We start from the raw sequence: 19,054 nt of genomic DNA on the forward strand, positions 1-19,054 counted from the left end.
CCGCCCTGTGCAGGAAGGGAGAGGAGCAGGGGGAGGAAAGGACAGGGCAGCACCTTTAGGCCAGAAAGAGCTTCCACAGTTAGAAGCCTCAACTATAAACGTACCAGAGAGGGGCCTCAACACAGCACAGAGTCGAGTCAGAATATGCAGGTGTGTCCCGCTGGTTGGCACTCAGGATTCCAGAAGCTGCTAGAAGACTGTCATCTCGTCTACATACCTACCAGCACTTCTGCTTTCTGGCCATGATGAAAGGAGGCCCATGTTTGTTTCTCTAAGGTTTAGGGTCTTAAATGGCGTTGGATGGAGGGAGGAGGAGAAGGAAGGAGGAATAAGGAAAAGCTCCACAATGAGTGATAAGTGCTAAGGGACACCCCCACAGATGTAGTTTATATCTTTACTTAGTCACACAACATCAAGAATCGGTTAGTCCCAAGGAAGTGCAGCAGTTCATTACCTGGGGCCCTCCTCCCCCCACCCCCAGCATGCCCCACAACGCAGCACCACCACACGGCGTGTCCTGCTAGAGAGAAGGTCTAAGTGACACCTGTCCCACAACTGCCCTTGCTTGTCTGTGCTGTTGGGCAAGGAAACAAAGAAAACAAGAAAGCAACAGCATCTGAACACTTAGCATGGCAACGGGTGCCTATCTTCCCAGGGCATTTTCAGGGGACATCTCCGCGGAGCCCCGGCCCCCACCCCACCACAGCAGTGAGGAGAGAGGCAGCAGGACAGGTTTGGACATCTGCACTGGAGTGGAAAGAGAAATCAAACACAAGTTGGGCCACAGGTGGATGCTGGCACATTTTTAGATGAGGTTAAAAATGTCACGGTGTGCACAAGAAGCGGGCAAAGGAGTTCTGAGGGAGGTGATGCCCGGAGGTGGAACTAACCGTCCGGTCTACTCTTGGGCAGGAGCTCTGGGAGGGACACAGGAGCTACGGGGCCTCGAGGAAGGTGTTGGTTCGGAAGATGGAGGAGACGATCTTGCCGGTGGCGTTGATCGTGCCTTCACTGTCTGAGCTGGACTCGGAGTCGCTGCTCCCCGAGTAGGCGCCCAAGCCCGGGAGGATGCCGATGCAGACCGCAGCGGAGGGGCAGTGGATGGAAGAGGCGCTCAGGGACGTGCTGCCAAGAGACATGCAGGACGGGGTTTCTGCAAGACAGGGGGAAGGGCCGTGACTTCACCTCCTTTCCCAGAGCTGACGGGGTCCTTGCCACACGCCGGGCGCTGTGCCCCAGGCTTTACCGTAAAGCCCCAACCACCCTATGCAGTCAGCACCACCGGCACCCGCATCCAACAGCTGTGTTCTTTTACCATTGACAAAACTGACGCCACGCTCAGAGAACATTTTAAGACCGTGCAGAATATGACCAAGTAGCTAGGGCTCTTTCTGCCCCAGGAAACCCAGAGCCACAGCAGCACCTCAGTGATGGAAAGCCTCAGTCTAGGGAACTCGGGGATTTGGGGGTGAGAGGAAAAGTAAAGGACTCTACTCCACCCCTCTAGTTGCCTGTTTCCAGCCTCTACAACAACCTGACATGTAGGTATCCCCCATTTTACTGATGAGGGGGGGCCAAACGACTAGGCCAAGGTTAGCAGCCACTGAGAGTAAAAAATGTTAAACCAAATCTGAATCAAAAAATTGGGACGCCTGGGTGGCTCAGTTAAGCATCCAACTCTTTGTTTTGGCTCAGGTCGTGATCTCGGGGTCATAAGACTGAGCCCCACGTCAGGTTCCAAGCTGGGCGTGGAGCCTACTTAGAATCCGCTCCCCCTCTGCCCCTCAACACCCCCCCCAAATCACACACGTGCTCTCACTCTCTCTCAATAATAAATAATAATAATAATAATAATGTACTAAAACGATACCAGAGCTCACTGCAGAGTAAGGGTTGGAGTTCAAACCTCACTGTCTCAGGCTGACAAGCATATACCTTTCTAGGATTTTGCCTTAACAAGTCCCTAACGAACATTTCACGTAAATGTGAAAAGGATACATGGTTCCAAGTATATGAAGTCAGGAGTAAGTCAAAAATACCACTGAGAAGCAAAAAGACATCTCCAGCAGCCAGTAGACAGAGTTCAGGAGCTCAGTGTATTCGCTTGTCTTATAGGAAGTTCTAAGGGAAGAGAAGCTGCTGAAGAAAGGCAGCGGTCAAACACGGAGGCGCAGAGAAGTGAAATGAGAGCTGACACTGCTCGTAGAGACACTGGTGACAAGACTACAGGAAAGCAGAGGCAGACAGTTGCAACAACTAGCACGAAAGCAGATTGATTTGGCATATAAAGAATTCTTTCAAAACCAACCAACCACTGAACAGAAAAGTGGACAGGGGTGCCTGGGTGGCTTAATCAGTTGAGTGTCCAACTCGTGATTTCGGCTCAGGTCATGATCTTGGGGTCATGAGATGGAGCCCTGAGTTGGGCTCCACGCTCAGCAGGGAGTCTGCTTGAGGACTCTCCCTCTCCCTTTGGCCCTCCCCCCGTGCTCATTTGTGCTCTCTCTAAAATAAATAAATCTTTAAAAAGAAGTGCACAGAGGCATGAACAGTTCACAGAAAAAGAACAAATGGCATTTCAACTTGGGAGAATAGGGGGCGCCTGGGTGGCACAGCAGTTGGGCGTCTGCCTTCGGCTCAGGGCGTGATCCCAGCGTTGTGGGATCGAGCCCCACATCAGGCTCCTCCGCTGTGAGCCTGCTTCTTCCTCTCCCACTCCCCCTGCTTGTGTTCCCTCTCTCGCTGGCTGTCTCTATCTCTGTCAAATAAATAAATAAAATCTTTAAAAATAAATAAATAAACAAACTTGGGAGAATAGGGGTGCCTGAGTGGCTCAGTTAGTGAAGCGTCTGCCTTCAGCTCAGGACATGATCCTGGAGTCCCGGGATCAAATCATACATCAGGCTCCCCACTCAGTGGGGAGTCTGCTTCTCCCTCTGACCTTCCCCCCACCTCGTGCTTTCTCTCTCTCGCCTTCTCTCTCAAAATAAATAAAATCTTTAAGAACAAACAAACAAACAAACAAACTTGGGAGAATAAACAATCTATAAGGAGGGAAGGTATGGGGAACAGGCATCTTCATATGTTGCTGAGGGAATGTGAGGCAGTATGGCAATGTCCTTCAAACTTAAATGATGTTCATATGAGAACATTCCCTGCAGCACTGTTAATAGTAGGAACCAAAAGGCTCATTAAGAGGGGACCAGTGTAAGGGATTATGAGTCAGCCATAAAGAAGAGTAAAGCCTCTGTGTACTGGTATGGAATGATCTCCAAGATACTGTGCTATATGAAAGAGGTAAGGGTACGTGTAAGGGTAAACTACAGTCTGTGGGGAGGGGGCATGCCCATGGACACGCATGATAACATTCAAAACGATACGTACAAGACTGGTAACAGTGACTGCCCTGGGGAGATAAGTTGAGTGGTTGGGGAACAGGGGAGACTTAACTTTTTAGTCCACACTCTTTTGCCCCTTTTGAATTTTCTATCATGTGCATATACTATCTATTCAGATAATTTTTTTAGAAAAGCAAATGCAAAAGTTCAAAGAGCATCATCATCTACTTAAGTTAGGGAGGCACGGTCCCATATATCTCTAATTAGGCCCAAGGGCATCTCTGTATTACAGCCAGGAAGGCTGCAGAAGAATGGAGAGTCTAATGATGAGAAGGACTGCTTGTTTGTATGCTCTAATTGTAAGCCTCTTGCAGGCAAGGGCTCTTTCTTCACCACCCTAGCCCCTGGGTATATAGCATGGGGCCTAGCACAGAGCAAGTCAGCATTCACAATGCATTGAAGACATTTTACAGAATTTCATTGCAAATAGCTAAATGTGGGGGTGGTGGTGGTGAAAATTTGGGACACAACATCAAATCGTACACCATTCACTACCTGAACATTCATTGTATTATTATTTTCACATATACAGCGATACTTTCAGTACTGTTAGAAATACTTGGTTAAGGGGCACCTGGGTGGCTCAGTCGGTTAAGTGTCTGCCTTCGGCTCGGGTCATGATTCTAGCACTGATTCCAGGGTCCTAGGATCGAGCCTCATGTCGGGTTCCCTCCTCAGCAGGCAGCCTGCTTCTCCCTCTCCTCTCCACTTGTGCACGCACGCGCTCTCTCTCTCAAATAAATAAATAAAATCTTTAAAAAAAATATTTGGTTTAAAAAAAACCCTGCTATTTTATAAGGGTATGAATCAGTTACTCAGCAAGGTAATTTATGTGAAGCTATTCAGTGAGATGTCATTTTAGTAAGTATTTCAAGGGTTAATTGAATTTTAGCCTCTTTCTTAGACACAAAAGGAAGATTAAGCTCAGAATACCTGTGCAAGACTAGAGCTGGTCTAAGGGAAGGTTGGAAGCCAGCCACAGAAATGAAACCAAGGAGGGGTGCCTAGGTGGCTCAGTCAGTTAAGCGTCTGACCCTTGATTTCAGCTCGGGTCATGATCTCAGGGTCATGAGATTGAACCCTGCACTCAGCGAGGAGTGTGCTTGAGAGTCTCTGTCTCCCTCTGCCCCCCCCCCCAAACGAAGAAAGAAAGAAAGAAAGAAAGAAAGAAAGAAAGAAAGAAAGAAAGAAAGAGAGAAAGAAAGGAAGAGAGAAAGAAAGAAATGAAACCAAGGAACCTGGACCATGGTGGCATCAACAGGGTTTAGGCCAAAAGACCAAATCTCTTGATTATCTAGGTTTCAAGAAAGAAAAGAGACTGCAATTCTGACAAATTTTCATTCCAAAAATAGTTACGCTGTCCAAAGAGAACAAAATGGTGCCCTCTGATCTCACCCATTTGGTGAAGTTTCCTGCCAACTTCTGCATTTGTAGGACCACGTTATCATACCAAATTAACACCGAAAATTACTAATAGAGAATGTTCTTGGGATTCAAACAGATGCGTGACTTGAGAATCAATGGGGCCAACTGTGCATTCATTCACTGGCTCTGCTTGGAGCTTAAGTCCAGAGCCTCCAGTGGGGGAAGCCTGAATCTCCATTAGGGTCACAGAGCTATCTTCTGGGAGGACTAAAGGGGCAAAGCCTTCTACTGCCAAGGACAAGACTCTCAAGCAAGCTTTCAGGGGATATTCTTCCTGTGGGGCCTTAGCTTCTAGCAAAAGAGGGTATTTCATGCCCAGCTGTAAGAATGCTACTGTGAGAATGCAGGCAGGAGAACAAAGGGATTAAGAAAGGTAGCTCTGGGGGCGCCTGGGTGGCACAGTGGTTAAGCTTCTGCCTTCGGCTCAGGGCGTGATCCCGGCGTCATGGGATCGAGCCCCACATCAGGCTCCTCCGCTATGCGCCTGCTTCTTCCTCTCCCACTCCCCCTGCTTGTGTTCCCCCTCTCGCTGGCTGTCTCTATCTCTGTCAGATAAATAAATAAAATCTTTAAAAAAAAAGAAAAAGAAAAAAGAAAGGTAGCTCTGAAACATGGTGTCTGCCTGAGATAGTTTTAAAAAGCCATACAAGTCTTACTTTCTACTGACTGACGCGAATAGTTCCTACAAGGGAATAAGCATCAGATACAGGGCTACTAGTTGAAGAATGTTTAAGATTTCTGTAAGGTTTTATATACCTATGTGTATACACACACAGTACACACTTAATCCTATTTAAGCAGCCAATTTAGCAAGTTTCCTATATATTTAAAAGACATCAGTGAAATGGAGCTTCTATATTGCTGATGAGAATGTAAACTGGAATAACTTCTTTGTAGGGCAATTTTGCAATATTTATCTGAATAACAAATGTATATCCTGTAAGTATTTACCCTAATGTATCATGAATGTGACAGATGATGCATGTACAAAGTTGTTTAATGAAACCTCATACCAGAGAAAAAATGGAAACAATCTAAATGTTCATCATAAACAACAGGATGGGGGCGCCTCAGCGGCTCAGTCGCTTAAGCGTGTGACTCTTGATTTCGGCTCAGATCATGATCTGAGGGTTGTGAGATCGATCAGGCTCCACGCTCAGCTGGGAGTCTGCTTGAGATTCTCTCCCTCTCCCTCTGCCCCAGTCCAACTTGCATGTGCAAGTTCTCTTTCTCTTTCTCTAAAATAAATAAATTTTTTAAAAAATAGAATAACTATCCTGTGGTGCAACCATATAACGGAATACTACGGTCTTAAAAAAGAATGAAGCTCTTGGTGTACAGATATGTAATGATCCCCAAGGTACAAGTGAATTAAGCAACGAGCATAAGAGTATATTAATTAAAATAATAATGATGATGACGCTATAGGAAGTACAAACCAACCTATGAAGTATTCCTGCCAAAAAATCAACCTGAATCGATCGAGCTCTAGATCTAATTACCATTTTACAGGAAACAGAGGAATAAAGGAACACCATGGAGACACAATCAGCAAAATCTAGAGTATGGGAAACTCCGCAGGACAAAGACCCAATTTCTTTACATAAACAAAGAAAACAAAAAAATAAACATAAAGAGGAAGAAGTCAAATGAGACTTAAAAGACATAATAGCCTACTGGGAAGATGCCGTATGATGGCAATATTCTCAGATTGATCTATAGTTTCAAGCAATCCCTATCAAAATTCCAACTTGCCTTTTTTATTGAAACTGACAAGTTAATCCCAAAATTCATATGGAAACGCAAGAGACCTTGAATAATCCAAACAATCTTGAAAGAGAACAAAGTTGGAGGCCTCACACTTCCCAGTTTCAGAACTTGCTACAAGGCTGTAGTGACCAAGACTGTGTGGTAATGGCATAAGGATGGAATAGATCAATGGAAGAGGAAAGTCCAGATATAAACCCTTACATGCTGGTTAAATGATTTTCGGCAAAAATGCCATGACAATTCAGTCTGGTAAAAACAGTCTTTTCGACAAATGGTGCAGACCAACTGGATATACACACAGAATGAAAATGTATCCCTACTTCAAACCATAAATAAAAAATAACTCAAAATGGATCAAGGACCAAAGTGTCCATAAAACTTTTAGAAGAAAACATAAGTATAAGTTTTCATGACCATGGATTAGGCAATGGTTTCTTAGATATGACACCTAAAGCACAAGCGAACCAGAGAAAAAAATAAATTAGATGTCCTCAAAATTTAAAAATTTCGTGTTCCAAAGACTCTATCAAGGAAACAATAATACACCCACAGTAAGAAAGACAATATTTGTAAATCATATATCTGACAAATGTCTAGTATCCAGAGTATATAAAGAATTCTTACAACTCAGCATTAAAAAGAGAAGTAACCCAATTTAAAAACAGGCTCAGGATTTGAGTAAATATTTCTCCAAAGAAGATACACAAATGACCAATAAGTACATAATGCCATCATCATTAGTCACTAGGGAAAATGAAATACCACTTCACACCCACAAAAATGAATAGAATAAAAAAGACAATAACAAGTGTTGATAAGGATGTAAAGGGATGCCTGGGTGGCTCAGTGCCTTCAGCTCGAGTTCTGATCTCAGGGTCCTGGGATGGAGCCCCCCATCAGGGTCCCTGCTGCTTCTCCCTCGCCCTCTGCCCCTCCCCCCACTTGTGCTCTCCCCCTCCCCCTCCCCTCTCACACGCTCTCTCAAATAAATATTTTTTTAAAAAGCGATGTAAAGAAACGAACCTTCATATATTGCTGATAGAATGTAAAAATGGTGCAGCTGCTTGAGAAAACAATTTGGCAATTCCTCAAAAAGTCAACCATATAAACATGGAGTTACCACCTGACCACTGAGAAATGCCATTCCTAGATAGATACCCAAGAGAACTAAAAATAGTTGTTCACACAAAAATTTGTACATGAATGTTCATAGCAACATCATTCAAAATAGCCAGAAAGTGTGAACAACCAAATGCCCATCAACTGACGACTGGACAAACAAAATGCAGCAACCATACGACGGAGGGTTATCCCGCTATAAAAGGTACCGATACATGCTACAACATACATGATCTCTGTAAACTGAAAAGGTTAAGTGAAAAGAAGCTAGACACAAAACGCCACATACTGCATGATTTCATTTATATGAAACGTCCAGAAAAGGCAAATCCATAGAGAAAAGCAGAAGAGTGGTTGCCAGTGGCTGGGGAGAGGGAAGAATCGGGAGTAACTGTTAAGGGGCATGAGGCCTCTTTTTGAGGTGATGAAAATGTTTTGGAATTAAATAGTGGTAATGAATACACATTCTTGTGAACATACTAAAAACCACTGAATTGTGTGTCCTTTAAAAGAATGAATTGTATGGTATATCTCTATTCTTTTTAAAGCCATATAGGCCAAATACAATGTATGTCTGCTCCTTGCTTGAATCCTGATCTTTAAAAAATCAATTGTCAAGAAAAAAATATTATGAGAAAATTGGGGGAAATGAATACTAATTTGCTATCTGATAATATTTAGAAATAATTGTAATTATTTTAGGTGTAATAACGGTATTGTAATCATGTAAAAAAAAAACAACCCTTATTTTTTAGGGATACATAAAGAAGAATTATTGACAAAACAATATAATGTCTGGTATTTACCTCAAAACACTACAGTTGAGAAGGTATAAATAAGATTGGATATGTGTTAAAAACTGTTGAAGTTACATGATGGGGTTCATTCTATTATCTCAACATCTGAATGTTTTAAGTTATCTATAATACAATATTTTCTAATTTTAAAAGAATATATTTATAACTGCTTGTACATACATATAATAGCTCTGGATACATACATAAGAAACGTATAATACATTTCCCTCTCAGAAGAACTGGATGGAAGAGGATATATAATGTTGAAGGGGGACTCTTCACTCAATGTTCTTTTTAAAAGTAAATTCTAGGGGCGCCTGGGTGGCTCAGTCAGTTAAGCCTCTGACTCTTGATTTCAGGTCAGGTCATGATCTCAGGGTTTGAGATCGAGCCCCAAGTCGGGCTCTACACCCAGATTGTCTCTCTGCTCTCTGCTTAAGATTGTCTCTCCCCCTCTCTCTCTCTGCCCCTCCTACTCCCTCTCTCCCTCTCTTAAAAAAAGAAAAAAAAAGTAAATTGTAAGAGCAAAAAATCATCAGCAACAGCCCACCATTACCAACGCTCAGCAGATATATTTCTTTTCCATTTTTTAAAGTTTTATTTAAATTCCAGTTACTTGACAGATGTATTATTTCTAAATACCCATTATTTTTTGGAGACAAAGAAATGTAAGCCCTGTTTTACAGATGACCCGTTGAGTTCAGCACAGAGTCTCAATCCCACAGGGAGTCACAGGTAGAACTAAAACCACTCCTGAATTTCTCATCCCTGATCTAGCCTCGGGAACACTCGCCTTCACTTACAGCTCTGTGCCACTTAATACAGTGCCAGACTTGACTGCATACAAGCAACCACCAAAGAAACTGTACTTCTGGAGACTGTATTAGGCTTCCAGCCTCAATCCAATCCAACATCAGCAACAGCCTCTCACTGGGAGCCAGCCAGGTGAAATCAAGAAACTTGACATTTGGGGGAGACCGAGAAAAACCCTTTGTGAGCAGAAGTGATATGACCAGGGCTTTGTTTGTGTAAGCACCTCTGGGGGATCACAACGGTCATTTATCAACTCCACTGGTTTCTAACATATTGGCTGGCAGGACAGCTGACATACTCTTGGGTATAAATCCTGCCGGGTAGAAAAAAAGCTTGCTTAGAAATCCACGCATTCCTTCATAGATACAATGCAGTCCAGCCCTGTACTATGGTTCACGTGTGGTATGAATAAATGGTGAAATGGAAGCTGCCACCTACCTTGACTCTTGTCATCTGGGTCAGGGTCCGATTTCAGTCTTTTCACACTGTTGCCACTCTCTGAGCTGTAACAGAAAATACGGTTATTTGAGCTATGTCCAATCTTGGGAATTAAAACTTCAGGAATCAGGAGCTCCAATAACCATTTATATAGGTCTTAGGTAGCCTCAAAGAACTGGGATGGTCTGAAAAGTCTTCATTTCAGGTTCTTAATCTCCTTCCAGTTACATTACTGTTATCAAGACAACTTAAACCCCTGGCCAGTTCAAGGAGTGGAGCATTATTATCTTCAGGCATCACCTAAACTTCAGATTCTTTGTTGTCCTATCATTCATCTTGGTTAGAACCACAGATGGATTGCAGGAATACCTGGACACATTCATACATGACAAAAATTTAGTTAAGTTCTTAAAGATTAAAGGAAATTCCTTCAGTGACATGCCAGAGATTCTGAAAGTCACCCAAAAGACCTTCACTGAAAGAATGTCGAAAGACCGTACTTCTCCCGCTGTGAGCGGCTTAGAGAAGGCATTATCATAACCCCCAGCTCCACCATTACTGCTAATATTTAGGGCAGTCAAAAAGAGAAAAAAAGAATGCACTTCAACAAGGAAAGAACTGATCTCAGAAAGAAGGCCATAATCACAGAAGGAAGGGTTAGTGAACAAAGAAACCGGCAAACACAATCTAATTTGTGTGTTAAACATGACCATACTCAAGTTCTGGGCAGTAGTAGCATGTAAGGAAGATGTGATTATAGCTCAAAGTTCTAAGGTCCATGTATAATTTTGTAGGAAAGTAAGATAGCTATTTAACTTTAGGTTTTGCTAAGTATTCCTCGTAAGTTGCAAGGTTAGCCACCAAGAACAGAATACACAAATCCACAAACTAGCAGAAGGAAAACGAACAAAAGATTTTAAACTCCTAATTTTTAAAAAGCAGGAGGAAAAAATACTTTTAAAGTAAAAGGACAAATAACATTAAGATAGTAGAAACTATATCAAAAATCCTAAAAAAAAATCCAAGCCTTCCTGTAAAACAAGAGTAACATCCTAAATTTAAAATTACCTATTTATGAGACATTCCCAAAAATTTAACAAATAAAACAAAACCAAACAACTTAAGACCCAGAAAGACTGAAAGCAAAAGAACAGCAAAAGTGTTGCCAAGGCAAATACTAACCCAAAAAAGGCTGAGCTACCTATTATATTAAGGAAGCAGAATTTAAGACAAAAACCTTATGAGATAAAGTAGGTTCGTTTATAATGAAACAAAGTTTAATTCACTATGAAGAAATAACAATTCTGAACATGCATGCTTCTAATTAAAGAGCTCTAAATATATATTCAACAGAATTTTGAAGAAAAACCAAGAAAACATCACTATAATGGGAGATTTCAAAATACTCAAGTATTGACAGAGCAAGCAGACAAAGATGTGAGAACACAGAAGATTTAAACAATACAATTAACAAGCTTCTTTGGTTGTACCTACAAAAAACCCAGAACCATTACAAAACACAGATTCACCTCAAGCTCACTTGGAACGTTCGTAAAAATTAACCTCAGGAATAGGTCACAAAGCTAGTTTAAAGCAATTGCAAAATCAGTACATATAAACCACAATGCAATTAAGGTAGAAATCAACAACAAAAGACAAATATTATATATCACAGACTCTAAGACACCACTGATTAAAAGGTGTTAAAATGTGTGTGGGGGGAAAGATTCATCTTAGAACCTATGAAATATAGTTAAGTTACCTTAATATGTTTGGAAACTTTAAAACATGTTTCTAACTTAGGAGTCAAAGAAGAAATCATAATGGATATTTAAAAATATTTAGTTGGAAATACAAAATTGTGTATAGTAAAAGCTGAGGAAGAATTACAGTTTTAGGTGCCTGAGAAAAAAGCTAAAAATTAGCTAGGTAACCGACACTCGTTTGTAACAGAAATTATAAAAGAATAAACTTGAGGAAAGTAAAGAATATCCCAAAGAAAGAAGGCAGGAGAAATTAAGAAACTAGCCAAAATAAGAATAAAAGGATAATCCATCAATACTTGGGATGAAAAAGGGGACAATAATAGATACAGCAACAATCAGAAAAATAAAAAATACTAATAACTTTAGCAAATGCGTTTGAAAGACAAAATGGACAAATTCCCAGAAAATATAACTAAATAAAACAGACTCAAAAAAAATGAAGAAATTAGCCCTATAATCACAAATTTTAAAAAGCAGGGACCAAATATAGAGGAGTTCTACCAAATTTTCACAAACCAGAACATTACCGTCTTACACAAACTCCTCCAGAGAAAAGAAAAAGAACACTCCCCAAATCCTTCTAAGAAGCTACTTTTAAACCTCATATCAAAATCACAGAAAGTGGGGGTTGGGAGGAACAGACTACGTCTCACTTATAAACACAGATGCAGCAACCTATACAAAACATTAGCAAACCAAATCCAGTGGAGTTAAAAATAATTATAATACAGCACAGCATAGGGGATATAGTTAATAAGATTGTAATGTTTGGTAACTACACTTACAGTGAGCACTGAATAATGTACACAATTGTTGAATCATTACGTTGTACATCTGAAACTAGTAACACTGTATGTTAATTATACTTCAATTTAAAAAATATTTTTAAAATAAATAATATTTTTAAATAATACATCACAGCCAAGCTAGTTTTATCACAGGATTACAACATTAGAAAAATCCTTAAACTTAATTTTTCACCATCACAGAGTAAAAAAAAAAAATTTCATCAATTCAAAGGCAGAAAAAATTGACAAAATTTAACAATTTGTGGCTACAAAAAAACCTTATCAAACTAAGAACATAACTTCCTTAAACTGCTAAAAGATATCTGAAAAACCAAAAATAATAAATGTAATTCTTAATGGTGAAAAGTTATAAATGTTCTGTCTAAAACAAGGATGTGCACAGTAACTGTTTCTAACATTTTATTGGTGGTCATTGCTGGTGCAGTAAGGAGAAAAGAAAAAAAAAAACAAAAACAAATCAGGGGCACCTGGGTGGCTTAGTGGGCTAAGCATCTGCCTTTGGCTCAGGTAGTGATACCAGGGTGGTGGGCTCCAGCCCCCTCGGCCCCACGTGGGGCTCGGGCTCCAGCCCCCTCAGCCCCCTCGGCCCCACGTGGGGCTCGGACTCCAGCCCCCCTCAGCCCCACGTGGGGCTCGGGCTCCCTGTGCAGTGGGGAATCTGCTTCTCCCTCTCGCGCTCCGGCTCCCTCTGTGCTCTACTGAATAAATAAAATCTAAAAACAAACAAAAAAAGAAATTTAAAGGTCTAAGAGAATAAAGCTGTCTTTTAAAGACAGTGACTCTCTACATAGAATTTTCAAAGGAATCCACTGATAAAACTTAGTAAGAGTTATTAGAGTTACTAACGTTAGTAAGAGCTGAGTGGCTAGATGTAAATACTCCAAAATCAACTGCACTTTTACAAACCAGTAACAAAAAACATCTAAAACACCTAGTAATAAATCTAACAAAAGATATGCACAACCTTTTGGAAAAAATCTGTAAGACTTCATTGAATGACATTAAAGAAAACAAATGTAGATATATGCCATGTGTAAAAAGACTCACAACCATAAAGAGCTGTTCTCTCCATAGATTTATCAAGCTTATTTAGTAAGATTCCAATCAACTTAAAGAACTTAATCTAAAATTTAATCTAAATGTAAAATTTAAATGTATCTAAATCTAAAATTATATGGAAGAACAAAGTGGCCAACAATAAATAAGACAGCCCTGAGAAAAATGTAAGGAGACTTGTCCTACCAGATACCAACATTTTTTATAAAGCTACAATAATTACACAGAGTGGTACTGGTCCAACAGACCCAAAGAACAGAAAACAAGGAACTCCCAAACAAACCCATGGATCTTGGGAAACTTGTTTTAAGACAGAGGTGACACTGAAGGTCACTGGGGAAAAGCATAAGTATTATGTAAATGTTGCTAGAAAATAAGTTTCTGGAGCCCTGGGTGGCTCAGTTGTTTAAGCATCAACTCAGGTCTTGATCCAGGGTCATGAGTTCAAGACCCACACTGGGGCTCCACGCTGGGAGTGGAGCCTCCTTAAAAAAAACAAAACAAAAAAACAAAAAAACACCTTAAAATCAAATATACTTGACCACCTTAAAATTAATTAATGAAAGTAAAAAGAAAAGCTATAAGCTGTGAGAAAAAAAGTCAGCACCGTATTTAAAAAAAAACAAACCTATGAATCATTAAGAAAATAAAAATAACCCAGTAGAAAAATGGCAATATATATGAACTAGACCTTCCATATAATAGGACACATGAATGGCAAATCAACATATAAAATGTCAGCAACATTTGTTAACAAGAAATGCAAATTAAGACCACAAGGAGACATTTTACAAAATCACTATATATTGGTGTATCTGTGCTGTCCAGTGGCGCAGCAATTAGCCACACGTGGCTCTTTAACACTTGAGATATGACTAGTGTGGCTAAGGATCTGGATTTTAAATTTTAGTTCTAATTAAATTTAGATAGCCACAGGTGGCCAAGGGCTCCTGTACTGGACAGCAGAGCTCTGAAGAAACATTTGCACATACATAACAAAGCATGCCCTACACCTCTCGACTCCATTTGTCATAGTTCAAACACGCATCCACAAGAGAACAGACACATTTTGGTATTTCATATAAAGCACCATTATACGGCAAGGAAAATGAATGAATTACAGCTATACATACGTGAATACACACACACAATTTTTTAATCACAGAAACAATTTGAGTGAAAAACCAAGATCATAGATCATATACAAAATGAAATTATTTTTTTAAAAGTTCAAAACCAAGCAAGCTATTATACCGTTTAGGGATACCTATATAGTTAGCCAAAACCAACCCAAACACAAACAACACCCCCTCCCACACACACACCCCGAAACTACGAAAAGTAAAGACGTGCAGAGAATGATCAAGCAGATGTGGCAGGATGGGGTGAGGATGGCAGGCAGGGAGATGGCAGGGAGAGGGAGCACAGAGGTAGGCTCACTCGTGTTGATCGTGTCCTAGGCACACACCAGGCATCAGACTTTCTTTCACAAGCACCAGAATCATCCATGCAACTTGCAGGATGAGACTCCAAGACCTCACTTCAAACTTAATGAGCCAGAATTAGTGAGAGGCCTAGAATCCACATTAACAAACTCCCGGGTGATTCTAATAAACCCAGGCCTAGGTAGATGAGGAACTCCTGCCCTAGGAGACTCATTTAGCACCTTGCCACACAAAACAACAATAAATGATGATCTAATAAAGGTGAGCTAAGAACTAAGTAAGGGAGGCAGTTGTAACGTCCATTCTGCTAGCAGCAAGACACTGCCGAGAAGTATCTAAGTGCCCACCTAGAGGGCCCTTTCTTGGTGAAGTCAAATAAAACTGAACCAGGACCAAATCCTGAAAGACACTGGGCCAGGCATGAAAACTTCTATGAACTTAAAAGGAATAGGGGTACCTGGGTGGCTCGGTCAGTTAAGCGTCTGACTTGATTTCGGCTCAGGTCATGGTCTCAGGATTCAGAGATGGAGCCCCACATCGGGCTCCCCGCGGGATGTGGAGCCTCCTTAACATTCTCTCTCTCTCTGCCTCTTCCTCTGCACCCCCCCCAAAAAAAACTTGAACGGAATAATTCATGGCTCAGGTGACTGGCCCTTTTCAGGTTACCGCCACTCCTCCCCCCCACTGCTAAACCGTGCCATTTTTATATGTGAGCGATGTTCTGGGGAACATCTGCAGCAGACGGATGGGGCTCCAAACCACAACAGTGCATCAGTGCACTCTCCTGAAAACCTGTGGCTGCTTGCCAATACACCGCATTGCTTTTCCTAATAGACTGCACTCAAACTTCACATTATTTCGTCCGTGGTATGGTTGGTCAAATTGAAATGACCAGATTTCATCACTCCGGTGCCATTTCAGGATTTAGCAGGGGAGGAGCAAACCTAAGACAGAACTTATCAAAACCTCCAGGCAGTGCTGCCACCCCACATCCAGCAGCAAGGAGCCCAGTCAGGTCTGTGCCACGGTCACAGCTTCCACAGTCTCACAGGCCACATTGCCTTTGCAGCAGCTGTTCCCGCTGCCCGGTATGTTCTATCCCTTGTGCGCCTGTCAAAGCCCTAGTCATCTACCTGGCCAACATCTCCCTCTAATGCCTTCCCTACCTTCCCCGACCTGAGCTCACAGGCCCTCTCCAGGCAACTGTGCGTTTCCTCCTCCCTGCTCCCGGGAGACCCTACCCAAATCCCTTCACACAACTCACTACCTCATTTGCCTAGAAACAGATGCTCAAATATTGAAGTCCACCTCTCCTATTACTTTGTGACCTTGGAAAAAAGGTTCTCAACCAATCAAACTTATACTGTGTAGACTTGCGGAAAGAGTAAAATCATTAACACAACGGAAAGACTTAACACAATGCCTGCCACATGACAGGTGCCCAATGAAGAGTAGCTATTATTCTGCTGAATGAACAGAGAGACAAAGCTCAAAGACTATAAAAGACACCAAATCTGAAGGGGGAGGGAGAGGTAGGGCTATCAAAGAAACGTCACCAAGACTGCCACTTAGGTAACCATTTGCTCAGGCTACCATTACAAGTGGCATTTCAGAGTACACAGTCAGAGGGAGACTGAAGTCGTGTGAGTGCTGGCTGACCTCTTATGTTTCACAGCTCCTGCCAACAGCTTTGCCTGGGAGAACTTGTTCTTGGTTTCTATGGGTTTCACAGCCACTTTCTTCTCCACCTCCTTCTTGTTTTCTGGAGAAATTCCAACTTTGTTAAGATTACTGTGTTAGAGGTTAAGGGTCACAATAAGCAAGAAGAGCTACAGCAGGACAACGGTAAATCAAGAGAAGACACATAATCCATGAGCTCTTCAGTTCTGCCATGTCATGTTTAGCCTATTTATATTAAAAACAATGCCCTCTCCTCTTTATTCTGCCAATCATATGCAGATGATTTAAAGAGAAATGAAGGTAACCACGGAGGAAGAAGGCAAATCAAGCCAAATATATTACAGAAAAGCAAACTTTTCCCCTCCGATTCTCAGTGAAAATCTAAGTTACGGTCAGAAACCTCCCCAACGACACGGCCACAGCTTGCTGGGGAAAACAAAGATCTTAAGAAATATAAATGCCACAGAAAAAATGTGGCTTCCCTGAAAATTTTTAAGTATTTGCTTTTTTCGCCCAAGGGTAAAATCAAATCCTGCAGAATGTCCTATGACCATCAGTGGCATTCAATCTTGGGCATCACAAAGACTAACTTCTCTGCTGGTACAAGACAACATCAGAAGCACCTTAGGGCTCATTAAAAAAAGAGTCCCTCCCCTGTCCCAAACCTACTGAATGAGGACCTCCAGAGGCCCCGGAAACTGTTTAAACCTCTCTTCAAGGTGATTTTTAATGAGAAACCCCAGTGCCTATCCAACACAAGAACCAAAATGTTTTTATAAGCACAACCAGGGTCACCTGGGTGGCTTAGTCGGTTAAGTATCTGCCTTCGGCTCAGGTCATGATCCCAGGGTCCTGGGATCGAGCCCGCATCAGGTTCCCTGCTCAGCAGGGAGCCTGCTTCTCCCTCTGCCCCTCCCCCTGCTCGTGCTCTCTCTGGCTCTCAAATAAATTATATCTTTAAAAAATAATACATAAAAAAAATAAAAGCACAACCAGGGGCACCTTGGTCAACAAAGCATCTGATTCTTGGTTTCAGTTCAGGTTGTGATCTCGGGGTTGTGAGATCAAGCCCCACACTGGGCTCCACACCCACTCAGCAAGGAGCCTGCTTAAGATTCTCTCTCCCTCTCCCTCTGCCCCTCCTGCTCATGCTCACTCTCTCCTTATTAAATAAATAAGCACAAACAGTTCACTCCTAACATCACTTCTTGCAGGCCTGACGTCAATCTCTGGCTGTCAAGGTTTGTCACTTTCTTTTGTTCTCTCCACCAGCCCCTCCTCCCCTTCAGTTTCTATACTCTCACAACCCATTAGGCAATAGTTTTAAGTGCTGGATGTGGTGCAATTCTTTAAGAGGCAGCAGTGCCTTACTGGAACAATAGTGACATCTAGTGACCAAGAAATCAAAGAAGCAGGTATTATCAGCCCAAAGGGGTGGGCGGAGGGGTATGCGGTCTTTGAACACTGAAGAAAACCGGATATCAGAAATAAGGAAATTCTAATTCTGATCACTCTTCAGGCATTAACTCTGTTCTTACAAGCACCGGTTACCTTAAATATTTGCAGTATTCAATGGGGATTATGCAAAACGCTCAGTACTATTCTGAGTTTCATCAATTTATGGTTTCAGAGTCAACATGGAAGCTGATAACATGTGAACATTACATATTTGGTTTTCTTTTTTTTTTTTTTTTTAAAGATTTTATTTATTTATGTGACAGAGAGACAGCCAGCGAGAGAGGGAACACAGCAGGGGGAGTGGGAGAGGAAGAAGCAGGCTCCCAGCAGAGGAGCCCGATGTGGGACTTGATCCCGGAACGCCGGGATCACGCCCTGAGCCGAAAGCAGACGCTTAACGACTGCGCTACCCAGGCGCCCCTATATTTGGTTTTCTAGAGTAAAAACGAAAGAATCAGATTTCATCCTTCTAATACCAAACGCCAAAACCCACCAGCACGCTGATTTTTAACTGCAACTCCATTGTTAAGGGATAAACTCTTAGAGAATTCTTAATATTGAAAAATAAAATAAAAATGGAAAAAAATAAAACACGTGTGTGTTTATAATAGTAAGACAAACAGAAAAAAAAAAAAAAAAAAAAAGACAAACAGAAATCAACACTTCACTTTTTATTCTTTTAGAGTAAAAAAAAGTCTCCACCTTTTCTTTTGGGGGGGGTGTAAAATTATTACTTTTGATCCAGAGCCAAAGCATAAGCCATTTTTCCCCTTAAGTTCCTCTCCCCCTAAAATGCTTTAAAAACACAAACACACCTCAAAAATTTCAAAGAATTCATTAGATGAGGCATTTTTTTAAATTACATGGTTCTTACATATAATATTGCTAAATGCTGGTTTAATCTGAAGAAAACAAGAGTTCTGTTGTTTATATGGCATAAACCACAGCTTATCTGCCTTCACAAGTATCACATTATAAAATGTATCCTATTATAACAATCAAGCAAAGCCAAGAACCAGGTCCTGATTTAGAGCTTCAATAAGCAAATATCTAATCCTTCAGTTCCTATCTCAACATGTC

General features: G+C 41.5%; 1 protein-coding gene across 8 annotated transcripts in view; it reads right to left on the reverse strand.

Annotated features, from left to right (window-relative positions):
- Positions 1-788: 788 nt before the first annotated feature.
- PSME3IP1 (proteasome activator subunit 3 interacting protein 1) overlaps positions 789-19,054 on the reverse strand; it is a 33,401-nt gene continuing 15,135 nt past the window's right edge. For all 8 annotated transcript variants that reach the window (XM_008702608.2, XM_040633347.1, XM_008702609.2 and 5 more), the window contains 3 exons: positions 16,496-16,629; positions 9,761-9,825; positions 789-1,153 (listed from right to left, as the gene is read on the reverse strand). In XM_008702608.2, the coding sequence (XP_008700830.1) occupies positions 936-1,153; positions 9,761-9,825; positions 16,496-16,629 (417 nt within the window). In that variant the 3' untranslated portion in view covers positions 789-935. The remainder of the gene's footprint in view (positions 1,154-9,760; positions 9,826-16,495; positions 16,630-19,054) is intronic.

The sequence above is a fragment of the Ursus maritimus genome, unplaced genomic scaffold, assembly GCF_017311325.1.
Source record: "Ursus maritimus isolate PB19 unplaced genomic scaffold, ASM1731132v1 scaffold_19, whole genome shotgun sequence".
Lineage (NCBI taxonomy): Eukaryota > Metazoa > Chordata > Mammalia > Carnivora > Ursidae > Ursus > Ursus maritimus.